Source organism: Cervus elaphus, chromosome 1 (genome assembly GCF_910594005.1).
Source record: "Cervus elaphus chromosome 1, mCerEla1.1, whole genome shotgun sequence".
NCBI lineage: Eukaryota > Metazoa > Chordata > Mammalia > Artiodactyla > Cervidae > Cervus > Cervus elaphus.
In genome coordinates, this window is record NC_057815.1 from 52,042,190 (window position 1) to 52,057,417 (window position 15,228).

The window sequence follows — 15,228 nt, forward strand, 5'->3', positions numbered from 1 at the left end:
GCAGCTCCTCACGCCCTAGAGAGTGAGTCTCATGATGGCCTCTCAGCCCCTCCCACCCCCACACAATATAGCCTTTCAACACACCTTTTTTTCCCCTTGAATACTTCTCACCCAATCTCAATTAAATATTTGTGAGTTATTTGTCAAATGCTGGTCTCCTCTAATAACTTGTAAACTTTATGAAACACAGACCCATTCTGTCTTGAACTACATCTCTAGAGACACACAGAGAAAAGACCTAGCCTCTGCACACAGTCTAAGAGCTGGGGGAAAAGGCTGCATTGGCAGGTATTTTTATATGATGGGTGTTATGGATGTATGAATGAAGTGCTCTGGGATCCCAGAGGAGGGAACGTCTGTGTCTACTGGGGGAGTTAAAGGTGAGTCATGGAGGAAGGGGCATTTGAGCTGCAAACTGAATGAAGTATAGGAGTTTGTCCAGTGGAAAAGAGGAACAACAGCATCTCAGAGGGAGGGGAAGGCACGGTGGGTCAGCTTTGGCTTTACAAATCAGAAGTAAGTCTGTATTTTATTAGTTGCAAGCTGGGAGAGAGGATATTATAAGAGGCTAGGGGAGGAAGAGGAGAAGTGTCTTTGAAACATCTTTGAAGTCTTGCTAAGAAGTGTGGATACCATTCTGGAGGTGACAAGGACACAATGGAGGGTTTGAGTTGGGGAATGTCATATTAATTCATGTTTTAGGAAAACCAGACTGGAAGACGGATTACAACCTTTCCCTAAAAACCAGCTCAGAGGCAAGGGCCTCTCTGGCCTGCCTTGTTTATATGAGGACTGATGTTTCACACTGGGGCCTGGCCTCAGATCTCCACCTAAGGTGGAGTTCTCCCCTCCTAAGTATATGAAAACTCCAGTCCCACCTAATTCCCAAAGAACCTTCTGGCCTTTCAAATATTGGTTTGTCAACCCTCTAATATAAACTTCAGGGCATCTGCTATGCCTGTTGTCATCACTGGATCTTGTCTAGGCCACTCTCCCCACCCCAGACCCTTCCAGTCCCAACCTCAATGAGAAGATCTTAAACCAGATTCCAGTTCCATTACAAGGCCAGCCCCTGCCATACACCTGCTCTATGTTACTGAGATGCCAAGTCTTCATGCCCCACATATCAGCAACAATGAACTTGAGCTGCTGCCTTAACTTTTAACATGGGGCTGGCTGTAAGGACTGCCGGAGTATGACATTAGCTATAGTGGTCCCATCCTGATTCTGCAAAACTTGCGGAGCTCTGGACAGCTGTGACTCACATGCCTCACTTAGAAACTGGCAGTTCAGCCCACCTAGCCAGGAGCTGGCAGGTGGTGCTTACTGACAGGTTGGCAAATACGAAGGCAGGATTACAAATCCTGGGTGAGCAAGGGTGAGCCAGTCATGGGGTGGGGCTGGCTTATGCTGTTCTCTTGGGTGACCTTCCTCAGTGAATGTTCCCAACATTCCCTGGGAGAGATGAACTCCCTCCCATTCAAAACTAAAGATCATGCATATTTAAGGTTTTAAGGGCTGTAGGTATGGATGTATAATGGATGTAGCTAACAGATCAGGACTCAAATTCCTGTTTTCTACATGTTGCTGTGCTGTGCTTAGTCACTTAGTTGTGGCTGACTCTTTGCGACCCCATGGACTGTAGCCCACCAGGCTCCTCCGTCCACGGGAATTCTCCAGGCAAGAACACTGTAGTGGGTTGCCATGCCCTCCGCTTTCTACATGTTACCTTGGGCTGATTATTTAACTTCTCATTATCTCAGCTGACAATCTCCTGTAAAATGGCACTAATAGTATTTATATTGTTATTATGACAACTAATTAATGAATATTTATAATATTAAGTATTTATAAATTTTGCTAAATTAATAAAATATATTTAAAGATAAATGAGTTTCCTCTCCTAAAAGAGGGATCATCACTATCATTTCATGCATTTGTCATAAAGACTAAAGGAGATAAGGTGTACAAATACATTGCACAACTCAAGAGAAGTTCATTCTTTCCCCCATGTGCTCCCTCATTGTGGAATAGCTGGGAGCCAGGTGAATGGGCCCTGAGCTGACCAATATGTAGATGGGAAGAGGAATGGATGGGAAGGATGCTTTCCTCTCAGAGATACACCAGCCAAGAGAATGCAGCTGGGGATTCGGACTAGGGAAGGAAGTTCTAAGGAACACATGCTAAGATACCCACATCTCCCTTTCCTCTGACCATGTAATCTTTGGGGCTGCCAATCATTGTCTCCCTTCTCCTTCCTGAAATATCAAGTCACAGAAGTGACACAGAAGCAATTTACCTCCATATTGTAATGTATCCCATTCCCCTGGGTATGTGACCTATCAGAACCCTTCCCTCGAATTTTTCAGTTTGGAATTAAAGGGAAAAGCACTTTTCTTTCACTTACAGAACTGACTGAAAGACTTTTCACTGAAGGTTGTTAACAGTTACCTTCCCTGGCATTCCCTAGAGAAAGTTTATCTGCAGTAAGAAAAACTATGTCAACACACAAAAATGCTGCCAAGAGATAAAGGATGGAAGATGAGAGAAGGCAAAAAAAGGAACCGGAAACAATGGAGAGGAAAGGAAAAGGGAGAGAAAAAGAGAAAGAGAGAGAACTTTGTTCAAGTCCCTAGATCCATTTAAACCTGAAGCCAGATCCACCCCTGAACTTTCCAAATATAGGGCTCAATAATTCTATTTTTTGCTTTAGTTAGACTTTGTTCCTGTTACTTGCAATGGAAAGACTGGACTAATTTGGGAGCAAAGAAAGAAAATAATTCGACCTAGACTGTAAGATTCATTAACAAGCTAAAGAAACAGTATCTGTAACTAAACTGAGGTGGTTGACCAGCAGGGTGGCAGTTAGTATTTAAATGCCATTGAGGCAACAGAAAATTGGTTGACTTCCAAGCTATTTTAATTGGATGTCAGCTTTTTAGAGAAAGATTTTAAGGCAGGTCAGAATGCTCTGTCCTAAGCCCTAACCTGCTCATCATTCTTACCAACTTCTTAGATAAAGACTTCTAAGTCTTGCTTGTCAAAATTGTGGATGATCCAAAATTAGATTATGTGAATAGGTCACTCAATGACAGAAGCCAGATTCATGAATGGTTGACAGCTAGCAGGATGGGCCCAAACATGCTGGATTAAGTCTAATGGGGAATCATATCAAAGCTGATATTCAAGAAACAGTTTCACTAGTACAGGCAAAGGAGGGCAGCAAGCCTTCCCATCAAATCTCAGGAACTTTTTGCTGGCTGCAAGCTCAGTATGATTCCAGAGTATGACACAGCTGCCAAAACAGCGAACATGAGACCTGGCAAGCTTAACACAAACGCAGTGTCCAGAACGAGGGAGATAATCCTTCCACCATGTTCCCTCCCTATCAGAGCACATCTGGAGCCCAAGGTGCAGGGAATAAGAAACAGGGTCCTACAGAGAATGGTTGAAGAGACAAGCAATTTAATCAGAATTTATGGCAGCTGTTTCTCCACAAACACCTCAAGGTCTGACACATGGCCAAGGGGAGACCTTACTTTGCTGGACTTCAAGAGACAGACCCCAAACGATGAGTAGAAGTTACACGTGAGGCAGTCTTCGGCAGCCGAGATGTACAATACAACGCAGTCCACCGCGGCTCAGGCTCCGCTCCTGCGAGTGTTGTCACCTACAGCAAGCTCGCGGCTCTTCCCTCCCACCACTTCACAGCCAAGGCAGGGGAATGCCACCACTGTGTCGTCGGTTTGGAGGACACGCCACGGGCCACTGTGTTGACAGTAACAGGACAGGGCGGTGATGTGACCTGGTGCTAAAGTATGTGGGACTAGGAGGCTGGGGAAGCACATGCACAGAGAAGTCACCACCTTCTCTTTGCGTCTCATCATCTTGCTTTAAAAAAAAGATAGAAAGAAAGGATATAGATTTCTGGAATCCAGCCTTTTGCTAGGGTGGGGCCAGTGAAGATATATATATACATATATATATATAATATAATATATGTGTGTGCACACGTGTGTGTGTATATATTTAACTTTTCAAGGGATTCTGATGCATAGCTAGGTTTGAAAACCACACACATGACTCCACAAAGCGCTGATTTCAGGGAAAGTCACTTTAATAACTGGTGTCTAGGTTTGAGGGCTCAACAATCCCCTGTGCCCTCTTCTCCAGGTAGTCAGAGTCAGCACCTGAGGCTGCAGCTGCTTCCCTTTGCTCTCTTGCCTGCTGTCCATGTGCTCCTCACCTCTGAACCATCAACAATTCCGCTTTCCACTGTGCCTGGGACTGCTAGTCTTTCCCTTCCAACAGCCTTCACCCTGGACCCAGACCATCTGCCAGCCCTCAGGCTCCAGCCAATACCCCCAGGGCACTGAGCATCCTTTCTCTCTGCTGCCACCGCCTGGAGATCCTTGCCATCTGTCCCCATCCCTTGGTCTCACCTCTGTCTGGCAGAGGGAGAAATGCTGTCCCTTCCTTCTATCCAGCTCTCTTAGAGGAAGATCTCACATCTCTCTCTCAGAGGGGTTCTTGGGATTTAAACAATACTTTCATTTTTCTATAAATAATGATTTAGGGCCTGTGATGGCCACACAATGTTCTGGGGCGCTGGCAATAAAGTAGCCAATAATAAAGGACAAGCCTTTGCTCTCATAAAGCTTGTATTCTGGCTTGAGGAAGCAGGTGATAAACAAGATCATTTCAGAGAGTGGTTCAGGGCTATGAAGAAAATAACACCAGGCAAAAGTAATGGGAAACATCAATTGGTGGTCAGAGAAGCCTCTTTAAAGAAATGACATCTGAGCTGAGACATAAAAGACAGAGTGAGTCATAGAAAGATCAGGGGGTAGGGCATTCTAGGCATGGAGAAGAGCATATACAAAGGCCCTGGAGTGGGAATGAGCTCGGTGTATTTGGGAAATTCAAAGGGCAGGGTTGCTGCTGTGAGGAGGAGGTGGAGAAAGAAAAGGAGGAAAAGAAAATGGAGAGAGAGGAGGAGAGGGGGAAAGGGAAGAAGAGGAGCATCAGAAGAGCTTCCTGCAACACCGAGAATTCAGGTCTTCCCACTACTGCATCTGCCCATCCTCCCACACTCCCACCCCCCCACACAGTGTTTTGTACTTGAAGCCCTTCCCTGTCCTTCCCACCCAGTCTGTGTTTGCAAATATCAGAACTACAACAGTAGACCGGATCCAGGTTATTTCCCCTGAGTCTCCTGGACCCCAGCAAATCAGTGGATGTGAGCAGGCTCCTGTTTAAAGTTTCCCTGAACTTTTCATGGCAGTTTTGAATACTTGTTCTAGTTCAGTCAGCCAGCTGGAGAGGGACAACTTAACTTGTATAAGTGAGTGCTCAAGTTTTAAACTTTGAAAGTTAGAAGCCTTGTCTATGTAGAGCTCAAAAAGGCCTTCTTGGGGGTGTTACCTCACTGCTTACTCTTCCTATCCTAGCCTCAACTCCAGCCCAGCCAAGATACCCAGTAAACACGGGAAACTTTAAATCAGCAAGAACTAGCCAGCCACACAGATAGCTTGTGTGACATGGTGAGCTCTCTGACATAGTAGGTGCTCTAGAGAAATGCATGTGACTGGAACCAGACACAATTGCACACCATTAGATTAAAAACAGAGAGAGGAAATAATACTTGAGATCATTTGGGCCACTTGCCACTTCCCAGCTCATGCTCACTCAGGCACATACATGTATTCATGTGCCTGAGTGAGCATGAGCTGGGACTCTTGGTTCTCCCAGTTCATCAGATGGTGAGTATTTCATACGTGTCACGTCAGTGTCTAGGGACAAGCAAACCAATGGTTTTATACAGTATTCAACAGAGGAAACATTGGTCTCTTCAATGTTGGAGGGAAAAATAGATGCTGGACTTCCTGAGAAATATCAGTATGTTTCTATTCCCCACTAACAAAACTATCTGCAGGGGCACATAAATAAGGCTAGTTTGAATCTAGTATCCTTGTGATAATTTATGTACATTTGCAAAGGATTTTTAAGGAGTAATTTTCACTTATGTGATTTTGCTTTCCATAATCACTCTTGAATCTAACCCTCAAGTAAGATAGGACTCTTCTCTTGAAAAACACACATGTATGTATGTATATATAGAATATATGTAGAATATATGTACATATAGATTCACTATGTTGTACACCTGAAACTAACAACATTGTAAATCAACTATATCAATTAAAAAACTTTGATATCAGAAAATTTAGTAAAGTCCATAGCAAATTAAGAGCACTTATTTTAAAATTAATCTTAATAAAACAATATCAGATCAATGGAGTCTGATTTGAGGGAAATTATCCATTGAAAGGATGAAAATGATATTCTTCATTAAGAATTTAAAAATCTAAAAAAAATGTAAATTCATTCTTTTTCATTCTAAATGTATATCCCAGTGAAGTTTTTCTTTCCTCCTTTCCCCTTCCTCTGTTTCTCCTTCTTACCCTCTTCTCTTTTTTCCTCTCCCTCTCTTGCATTTTCTTGCTTTTCCAACTTTTCCCTCATCCTTTCTTTCCCTGCTGCTTCCTCCTTTACTGAGGAAGAGGGTGAGGCAGACAAGCTACTCTGACATATTGGCCCCTTTTTTCTTCTCAGTATGAACCCTATCAGCGCATCACATGCAAGCACATGTGTACACACACACACACCCAACACTCCTTCCCTCTAATGATTCACACACCATTGAGAAAACTCACCTAGAGGACTTGTCACTGAGCAAGAGAACGTGAGACATTATTTTTCCAGGGGAGATTCATTTTACTTGTTAATAAGTGTCCAGTAGAAACAAATGAAAAACAAGTAAAATTAATTTTAACTATATTTTATTTAGCTTGCATATGCAATTATTGGGGCTTCCCTGGTGGCTCAGTGGCACAAAGATTCTGCCTGCCAAGCAGGAGATGCAGGTTCAATCCCTGGGTCAGGAAGATTCCCTGGAGAAGGAAATGGCAACCCACTCTTTGCCCAGAAAATCTCATGAACAAAGGAGTATGGCGGCCTACAGTCCATGCGGTTGAGTTGGACACAACTTAGCAACTAAACAACAATTGAAATTATCATTTCAATATGTTATTAATACAAAATATTGTTAATGAGAAATTTATTCTTTTTCTCATACTAATTATTCAACAACCAGTGTGTGTCTTATATTTATAGCACAGCTTAATTTGGACTAGCCATGTTTCAGGTACTGTGACTTGTGGCTACTTCTGGATTGCAGAGTGCTAGAAGACACAGGGCAACGAGAGAAGGAACCTGGGTTCCTGGGTGGCCATGTGCAGCAAGCTGCCCATCATCTTGGACTTCCCATTTACCTCTCATTTAAAACATTGTATTCTCTGGCCTTTTTGTAATGAGCTTAGCCTGTATCCTAATTAATACAAGATGGCTAAAGTTTTTTCCTCTACAGAAATTGGTATTGATCTACATCTGTCATTCTATGTATAATAAGCAAATAGCATGTTTGTAAACATTTCAACAATTATAATCTCTTGTTCCAGTTCAGTCAGCCAGCTGGAGAGGTACACTCAACTTGTATAGGTAAGTACTCAAGTTTTAAACCTTGAAAAATTTCAATTTATATGCTTCATTTTTTGTATGCTCTGACTTTTGTGTTTCATCAAACTCAAAGGAACAAGCCCCACAACCATTAAGCATTTATATATGTATACATCTTTTTAATTTTTATTAACGATTTGAACTACTTAAAAAAAGAGAGCAAAAGTTAAAAATTAAAGTTATATAATAAAAAGAAAAGAGCAAACAAGAGGGTCACTCATAAATAATTACAATATCATCAGCAGTGCTTAATTCTAAAAAACCATTACATAAAAAGTTTATTTAAAAGACCTCATCCAGCTTAAGTTTTTCATATTGTATGTATATACTTTTCAAACGTATAATTTTACCGACATGGTAGTATAATATCTGCATGTAAAAATAAAACAAGAGTCAAATTAAGGTTTCTCTCTTTCCAATTTGTTTCTGTTTCCCCACACAAAAGGAATTGGCCAACGTCTGGCAAGGTTCTTCATGTTTCTAAATTAATCCTTTGGTTTATGGGCAAATGCAATACTGAAATCTACAAGAAGAAAAAAAGCAAATGTAAATAAGGACCCATCACTTCAGACTTAGTGTCCCAAGATATGTCAGTTATTATCTTGATTTGTTGTTGCTGTTTTCCTTCAACAAAGACACACCACCCGGAAGACTGAGGGTAGCAGGGTGAATTCATTCCACTAATTCATTTTATTGAGTCAGTATAGAAAACTAGTTATGAGTACAGATTTAGCAGTTAGAGATCCCTTAGTTTGTATCCTTACTCCACTGATTATTGAGGCTTAGTGTCCTCAACTGTAAAATAAAAATAGTAAATTGTCCCAAAGTACTGGAAAGAATATGCAAGATGAGTAGGAAGCACTTAACACAATGTCTTATCCAGTGTTAGCTGCCAAGTATTTTTCTATTTCCAAAATAAATAATGATCTCATAACATTATATGTATGTATGTATGTGTGCATGTATATATATATAATATATCCTACTGTATGACAGTTTCTTTTGACATGGATTATTTCTAATTCTCACAGCTACACTAGCACAGTGGGAGAAGCTGTCTCATTTTACAGGTGGAGAAACTGTGGCTCAGAAAGGTAAAGTGGCCTGCCTATAGTCACACAGTGAATGTGTGACTGAGCCAGAGTGGAAACAGACCCAGCCAACATCAAAGCCTGTGTTCTTTCTACCAGGTGGAGATGGGACACTCTGGGACACACATTCTTATGACAGTGTGTGCCCCAGAGTGAGAAAAAGAAAGAGAAGGCAAAGCAGCTTTGGAGGTCTCCAAACCTCCCGGTTTAGAATAATCCCTTAATTATGCTTGAAGTTGGACAAGCTTTTGAAATCTCGCCTGGACATTCTTTCCCCATCAAGTTCCTTGAAATTTCCCTTTAAAGAGCATCTAGGAAAAGCCACTCTCATTAGCCAGGGTCTGGCTTTATTTTCCTAATAAACAGACCTTTGGACAGACAAAAGAGTCTCTTATTTTCAATCAATTCTTGAACATTTCAGCTGATTTTCTTCTATTTGGCTTGAAATTGTGATCTGGGAATGACTGGTCCTGCAAATTGTCCTCCTATAAGGGAAGCCCCTTGAGGATCCTCAACTTGTTATTTTTAATCACTGTAATCTCTTTTTCAAAGGAGGCCATGGTCAGAAACAGAGCAAGCCTTTCAGAGCTTTCTAAAGCACAATTATTGCAGAGGGAGTGGTATTGAGGGAAAGAGGGAGGGAGGGTAGAGATGTGGTGGGAGAGAGGAGGCAGTCAATATAGTACTAACAACTTGGGAAAAGGCTGAATCATCATCTCAATTGGATCCTGACTGTTGAGAAGAAACCCCATGTTTCCTTTTTTTTTTTTTTTAAATAGTGACCATTTTACTCCAGTCTAGAATATCTAAAGGATACGATGAGATGGGAGGGTGGGAGTGGCGGCATGGAGAGTGGAAGCTCTGTGGGGATGAACTGGAATCCTGAGGACAAAGGTTTGAGGCAGGAAAACAGGCCATTGATTCCAAAGATTGTGAGGGGCTCTAATTCAGTAAAAAAATAAAAAAGCAAACAGAACACCAGGGGAATGTTAATTTCCACAGCCCTAAGTCAATACCCGGAGCACAATGTATTAGATTTACCTCTAATGTAACTATTCTAAGAAAGTATAAGCCAACAGAAAATGTCAAAAACCAGGCCAGTGCCCTTTTTCTTCCTAACTTTGAGTGGCGGAATCAGGTTTGCTAATCCAAAGTATTGACTCAGAAGGCATTAGCCTGGTTCCTGCAAGATCTCTTAGCCACCAGAAAAGAGGTAAGATGATTGCCCACCAATAGCCTGAGTCGGGCATCACAGTTCAAGACTAACATTGTAGGCTGGCATAATCTATAAGGTGAAAGTCTAATCCCAGTTTTCACCTGCTGTCCATGGATACTTAGGCCGTCATGGAACCTGTCTATTCATGTGAATCGCAGTTGCATCTCTATCTCAGTGCTGGGATCCCTCACTGCCAGTGCTCAGTCAAACTGGGAAGATTCATGTGGGAAGAGAGACCCAGTAGGACTCTTGTGCTGCAGACTAACCTTGATTATCCCCAAAAGAAATTCTCCTGGTCCTAAACTAGGAATAGTCTTAAGCAAACCTCCTAATATGGAGAAATCATTCATTCATTCAGTTATTTCATGAGAACCAGGTAACTGGCATCCATTGGTAGATTGGCTTGAAGGAGTGCTGAGAAAACCTACTTTTAGACACACAGACGCACACGTGGCAGAAACAAAATTGAACCTGACTGTGTACATCCCTCAATTATTAAACCGTTTGGGCCTCATAGACAACTCAAACTAATATATACGGGGAACCCACTGTAGCTCAGGCACGCTCATCTTTATGCACTCATTTACTCCCTAAGACCGCCCAGGGTAGCTGGACAAACATCTGATTTCAATAACTGGGAAATAGGATCCGAGAAATTAAAGGACTTGCACAAGGTCACACAGCTACTAAACCCAGGACGGACTGCAGAGCCACCTCTTTCGCTGCCACGTGGAGCTGGGGCAGTTTTCCCAGGGAACTCAGGTCCTCGGTTTGGGGGAGGGCTGAAGAGGCCAGTGGGGTTACGCCCACTTCCCTCCCGTCCACGGAGGGGACTGGCTGTTTCCCCGCTGGGGGGAAGAGGCTGCGACCGCATATAGGTTCGGCTTGCTGGGCTGCCGGGCCAACCCGCTGCCAGCGCCCTGGGGGCCGGGCCGGGTGTTCTCCACCCCACCCCCAGCCTTCCGCGCAGAGTACCCGCCCCCGCCCCCGCCCCGCCTAGCCGCGCGGGCTTGCAAGGACTGCCCGCCAGGCATGGAGCGCGTCCACAAGCCGACTATGCTTTGGGTAGCTCCAGGCGGAGAGAATCGGGAACACAAACCCAGGAAAATGGGAGAAGCATTCTGGGAAGGGTGGTCCCTGGTTCTGGTCGCCTGTGTGACCCGGACTCCAGCTGGCACTACCCCAAACTTTCTCCAATGTTGCCCCCATAGCTTCCTCTCGCGACGCTTAGGAACGGGGGAAAGTGGGGATGGAAGGGCGGTGGCTGTGGGCCCGTTTGCCCCACGAGTGCCCCGAAGCCCCTCTCTTCCTTGCTTAGCCCCAGAATCGACTTATGAAAGGGCCCGGGGTGAAGGGACACGTGCCCTGTCACTCCCCGCCCGCGGGGCCCCGGGTGAGGCTGGGCAGGCTTCCTTCCCTGCCTGGTGTCCTGGCTCCTGATGGAGAACGGCAGCGAAAAGATGCATGGGGAGTTGACCCGGCTTAAGAGAGGGGCTCTGGGCTCTGGGCATGGCGTCAGGGGTCTTCAGGTCTGTGCTGATCGAGCTGCCTGTGAGGCCCGGGAGGCGCTCACTTGCTTTGGACATCCCCTCTCTGCGCTCCCGAAAGCCGGCTGTCAGCTGAGGAGCTTAGAGACCGCTTTTCTGGGGGTACTGAGACTCGGGGTTGCGGGAGCCGCTCTGGCCTCCAGGGAGCAGGCCTCAGGAATCTGGGCTTCCCTTTCGGTCTTGACTGGATTCCCCTCCCTGTTCGAAACTACCTAGAGCTCTCAGTCCACTGGGAGCCTGTCTTAGAAATCCAGGGTCTTCTCCCTCGCCTGGGACCGTCAAAGAATATTTGGAGTTCTTTTCAGGCAACCTTCTGAAAAGCTTCAGGCTCTTCTCCTCTCCTCCCCCCGCCCTAGGACCAGTTAGGGGAGAAGCCCAAGTCCCTTCTCTTGTAGGGATCCGTCCGGGGAAGCTGGAATGACCGTCCCACTGGGGGCTGGTCTGTGAAAAGCTGATTTCCTCTCCTTCAGGGATGGGAGTGGGGAAAGCCGGAGTCACCACCCTGCCTAGGACCCGACTAAAAGAAGCCAGGGTCCCCTCGACCCCAGAGACGGATCTGGTGAAAGGCGGCGAGTCTCCACCGCTCTCCTGGAACCGGCCGAGGTAGAAGCCAGGCCAGAGTGACGCGTCGCTCAGCTCCGGCCCACACCCGGGAACCGCGCTTCGGACTTGGGGGCTGCATCTCCTGGCTGCGGCCCCGCGACGGCGCCGGACACTGGCTCGGAGCTCAAAGGATAGGGCATCCAGGACAGAAGGGCCCTCGGCGGGCTGCGCTGGCACCGTGCGCCTGGGAACCGTGCGCCCTCCTCCGGCACCGCGCGGTCGGCGCCCTCCGGGGGCCAGGTCCCGCGCCCCCAACACCACGGCGGGCTACTTACCGCGGTAGCTGGTTCCCGGCTTATAGAAGTCGGGGTCGCCCTCCACGCGGAGGCGGAACTCGGTGTAGCCCTCGCGCCGCGTGCCCTGGACGCGCAGGATGCGGCTGCAGTAGCCCTCCGACTTGGGCACTTTGTCCAAGGTCTCGTCGGAGAAGGCCAGCGCCACCGCCAGGGGCAGCGCCAGGGCCAGCAGCGCTGGACCCCGGCTCAGCCTCAGGAGCACTGGGGACAGCCTCATCCTCGCGGGCCCCCAACTTTGTGCCCTGGCCGCTGGCTGTCGCCACACGACTCCTGCCCGAAGGGGTCCCCGCGGAAACGAGACCTGGCAGAGCCCAGGAGGGCAGCGGAGCTCCGAGCTGGTGCTGGCGACCCGGAGACAGTGCTGCCTAGGCTAGGCGGCTGCCGAGCTGCGCTGCGCTGAGCAGAGCTGAGCAAGCCCAGCAGCGCGAGGAAGGGAGGGCCGCGGCGAAGGAGGAGGAGGAGGGAGGGCTGATTTTGCCCAGATCCCCAGCGCAGCGCTGTTTTGTTTCTGAGCTGGCGATTAGCGGCGCGGTGGTGTTTATTTTGCGACGCTGAATTCCCAGGGTCTGGCGAGGAAATCATAGGGTCCAGGGACACTGCGGGCTCTGTCCCACCACGAGGCTGCCACCCCAATCCCTGGACCCTGTGCAGGCGGGTGCTCCAAGGAGGGATAGACTGAGAACTAACTTTTGTTGCATACCTACTCTGTGCCATGTTCTAATGCACTGTCTATACCTTATAAGATAAAGTCAAGCATGTATCTGCTGATGTTTTTTAAGTTGACCTGTCTTTATATTTAGAAACGTCTCTTAATAGTAGGCTTCCCTGGTGGCTCAGATGGTAAAGAATCTGCCTGCAATGCAGGAGACCTGTGTTCAATCCCTGGGCCCGGAAGATCTCCTGTAAAAGGAAATGGCAATCCACTCCTGTATTCTTGCCAGGAGAGTTCCATTGACAGAGGAGCCTGGCAGGCCACAGTCCTTGGGGTTGCAAAGAGTCGGCCCCAACTAGCGATTATCATTCACCTCTGTGCCTGGCCATATTCTGGGAGGTTTACTTACATCTGCTCACCTTCTCCACTCTCACTGCACAGAATAAATGTGACATTACTTTCATTCATTTTACAGAGGAGCAAACTGAGGCTTTTGACCAGTTAAGTCAGGGTCAGATGCCATGGCTATCTGACTTTATTGCCCTTCTCACAGTGTGTTGGAACAGGTCAGACTGATGGATGGAAAGGAGCAAGAATGATTCATCCATTGGCCCCCGTAGGCACAGTGCTATGCTGTGTAATACTTTTGGCGATTCCTGAAAATGTTCTCTTTAAAATCAAAAGAAAAAAAAATTTAGGTCTAATAAAATACTTTACTATATAGTACTAATTTATGTGTACTTTGATTTACACAGTCATAAAATATAATGTTTACTGTTGCTTTATGAAGGAAGAAGCCCACAAAGACAAAAGTGCCTAGAGCCCAGGGGAGTCCCCATAGAGCTCTGGAAAGAGATTTTGAAGGTTTCAAAGAAAAGCTTGTGTTTTCTTGGCTTAGACTTTAGTTCAGGTTCCCAGTCCCCAGTGACAGATGTTTGGAGAGGAGCTGAGCCTGAATGCTTACTGACCAGAGCCTCAGGCACCAACCCCAAAGCCAGACAGAGAAAGCCAGGTGCAAGAATCTCTCCCAGTGTTTCCTTGGGGACAGACCTGAATCAAACGTTTGTCCTAGAGCCTATTATACAGAGTGAAGTAAGTCAGATAGAGAAAACAAATATCATATATTAACACATATATATAAAGAATCTAGAAAAATGGTACTGATGAACCTATTCTCAGGACAGCAATGGAAACACAGATATAGAGAATAGGCTTGTGGACCCACTGGGGGAAGGAGAGAGTGGGATGAATGGAGAGAGTAACACTGAAGCATACACATTACCATATGTAAAATAGCCAGCGGGAGCCTGCTGTATTACACAGGGGGTTCAACCTGGTGCTGAGACAGCCTAGAGGAGTGGAATGGGGCGGGAGGTGGGAAGGAGGTTCAAGAGGGAGGGGACATATATATACTCCCATAGCTGATTCATGTTGATGTATGGCAGAAACCAATACAATATTGTAAAGCAATCATCTTCCAATTAAAAATAAAAAAGCAAACAAACAAAAAATTAGTCCTGCCACTCACCCACTGTGAGACTTGAGCAAGTTATTTAACCTCTCCAAGCTTCAGAAAAGGTGCATGTATGCCTGTGGGCTAATATATAGCCTTTCTCTAGAGGGTGCTAGAGTTAAATGACATTTAACAGTCTCATCATTCAGAAAACCAAGATCATGGCATCCAGTCCCAAGGCAGGAGGAGAAGGGGACAACAGAGGGTGAGATAGTTGGATGGCATCACCGACTCAATGGACATGAGTCTGAGCAAGCTCCGGGAGTTGGTGATGGACAGGGAAGCCTGGTGTGCTGCGATCATGGGGTTGCAGAGTCAAATACGACTGAGCGACTGAACTGAACTGAACTGAGAGTTAAAGAAATGAAGCATGCAAAATACTGGGCCTGACATCCACCCCCAGGCTTAACAGGTGGGTCTGGCCCTGGGTATCACACTAACAGAGATCAGGTCTGGCCTGGGGATGCCGGTAATGCCTCTGACTGCCCTCTATGCTCAAGCATCCGAAGCACTCTCGGAAGCTTTGGTTAAGCACCCTCTCCTTCCCCTGGGCTGTCAATACACCTCAAGAGCCTGCATTTAAAAAGCAATCTTCTTTGCTTTCCAGGTCAGGTTTTTCTCTTTGACATCACTAACAAACAGCCCAGAGGAGCCACCTGCATCGGAGGCCTCCATTCCTCTTCACCCGCCCCCAGTCCATGTGCTAGACTCTCCCCGCCATGATTAAGAGGG

The 15,228-nt window shown here is 46.2% G+C and overlaps 1 protein-coding gene across 1 annotated transcript in view; it reads right to left on the reverse strand.

The window, feature by feature from the left end:
* The window catches only part of SPON1 (spondin 1), a 302,372-nt gene extending 289,620 nt beyond the window's left edge, over nt 1-12,752 (reverse strand). Inside the window, exon 1 of the mRNA XM_043902562.1 lies at nt 12,311-12,752. Within this exon, the coding sequence (XP_043758497.1) occupies nt 12,311-12,548 (238 nt within the window). The 5' untranslated portion in view covers nt 12,549-12,752. The remainder of the gene's footprint in view (nt 1-12,310) is intronic.
* Between the last annotated feature and the right edge of the window lie 2,476 nt (nt 12,753-15,228).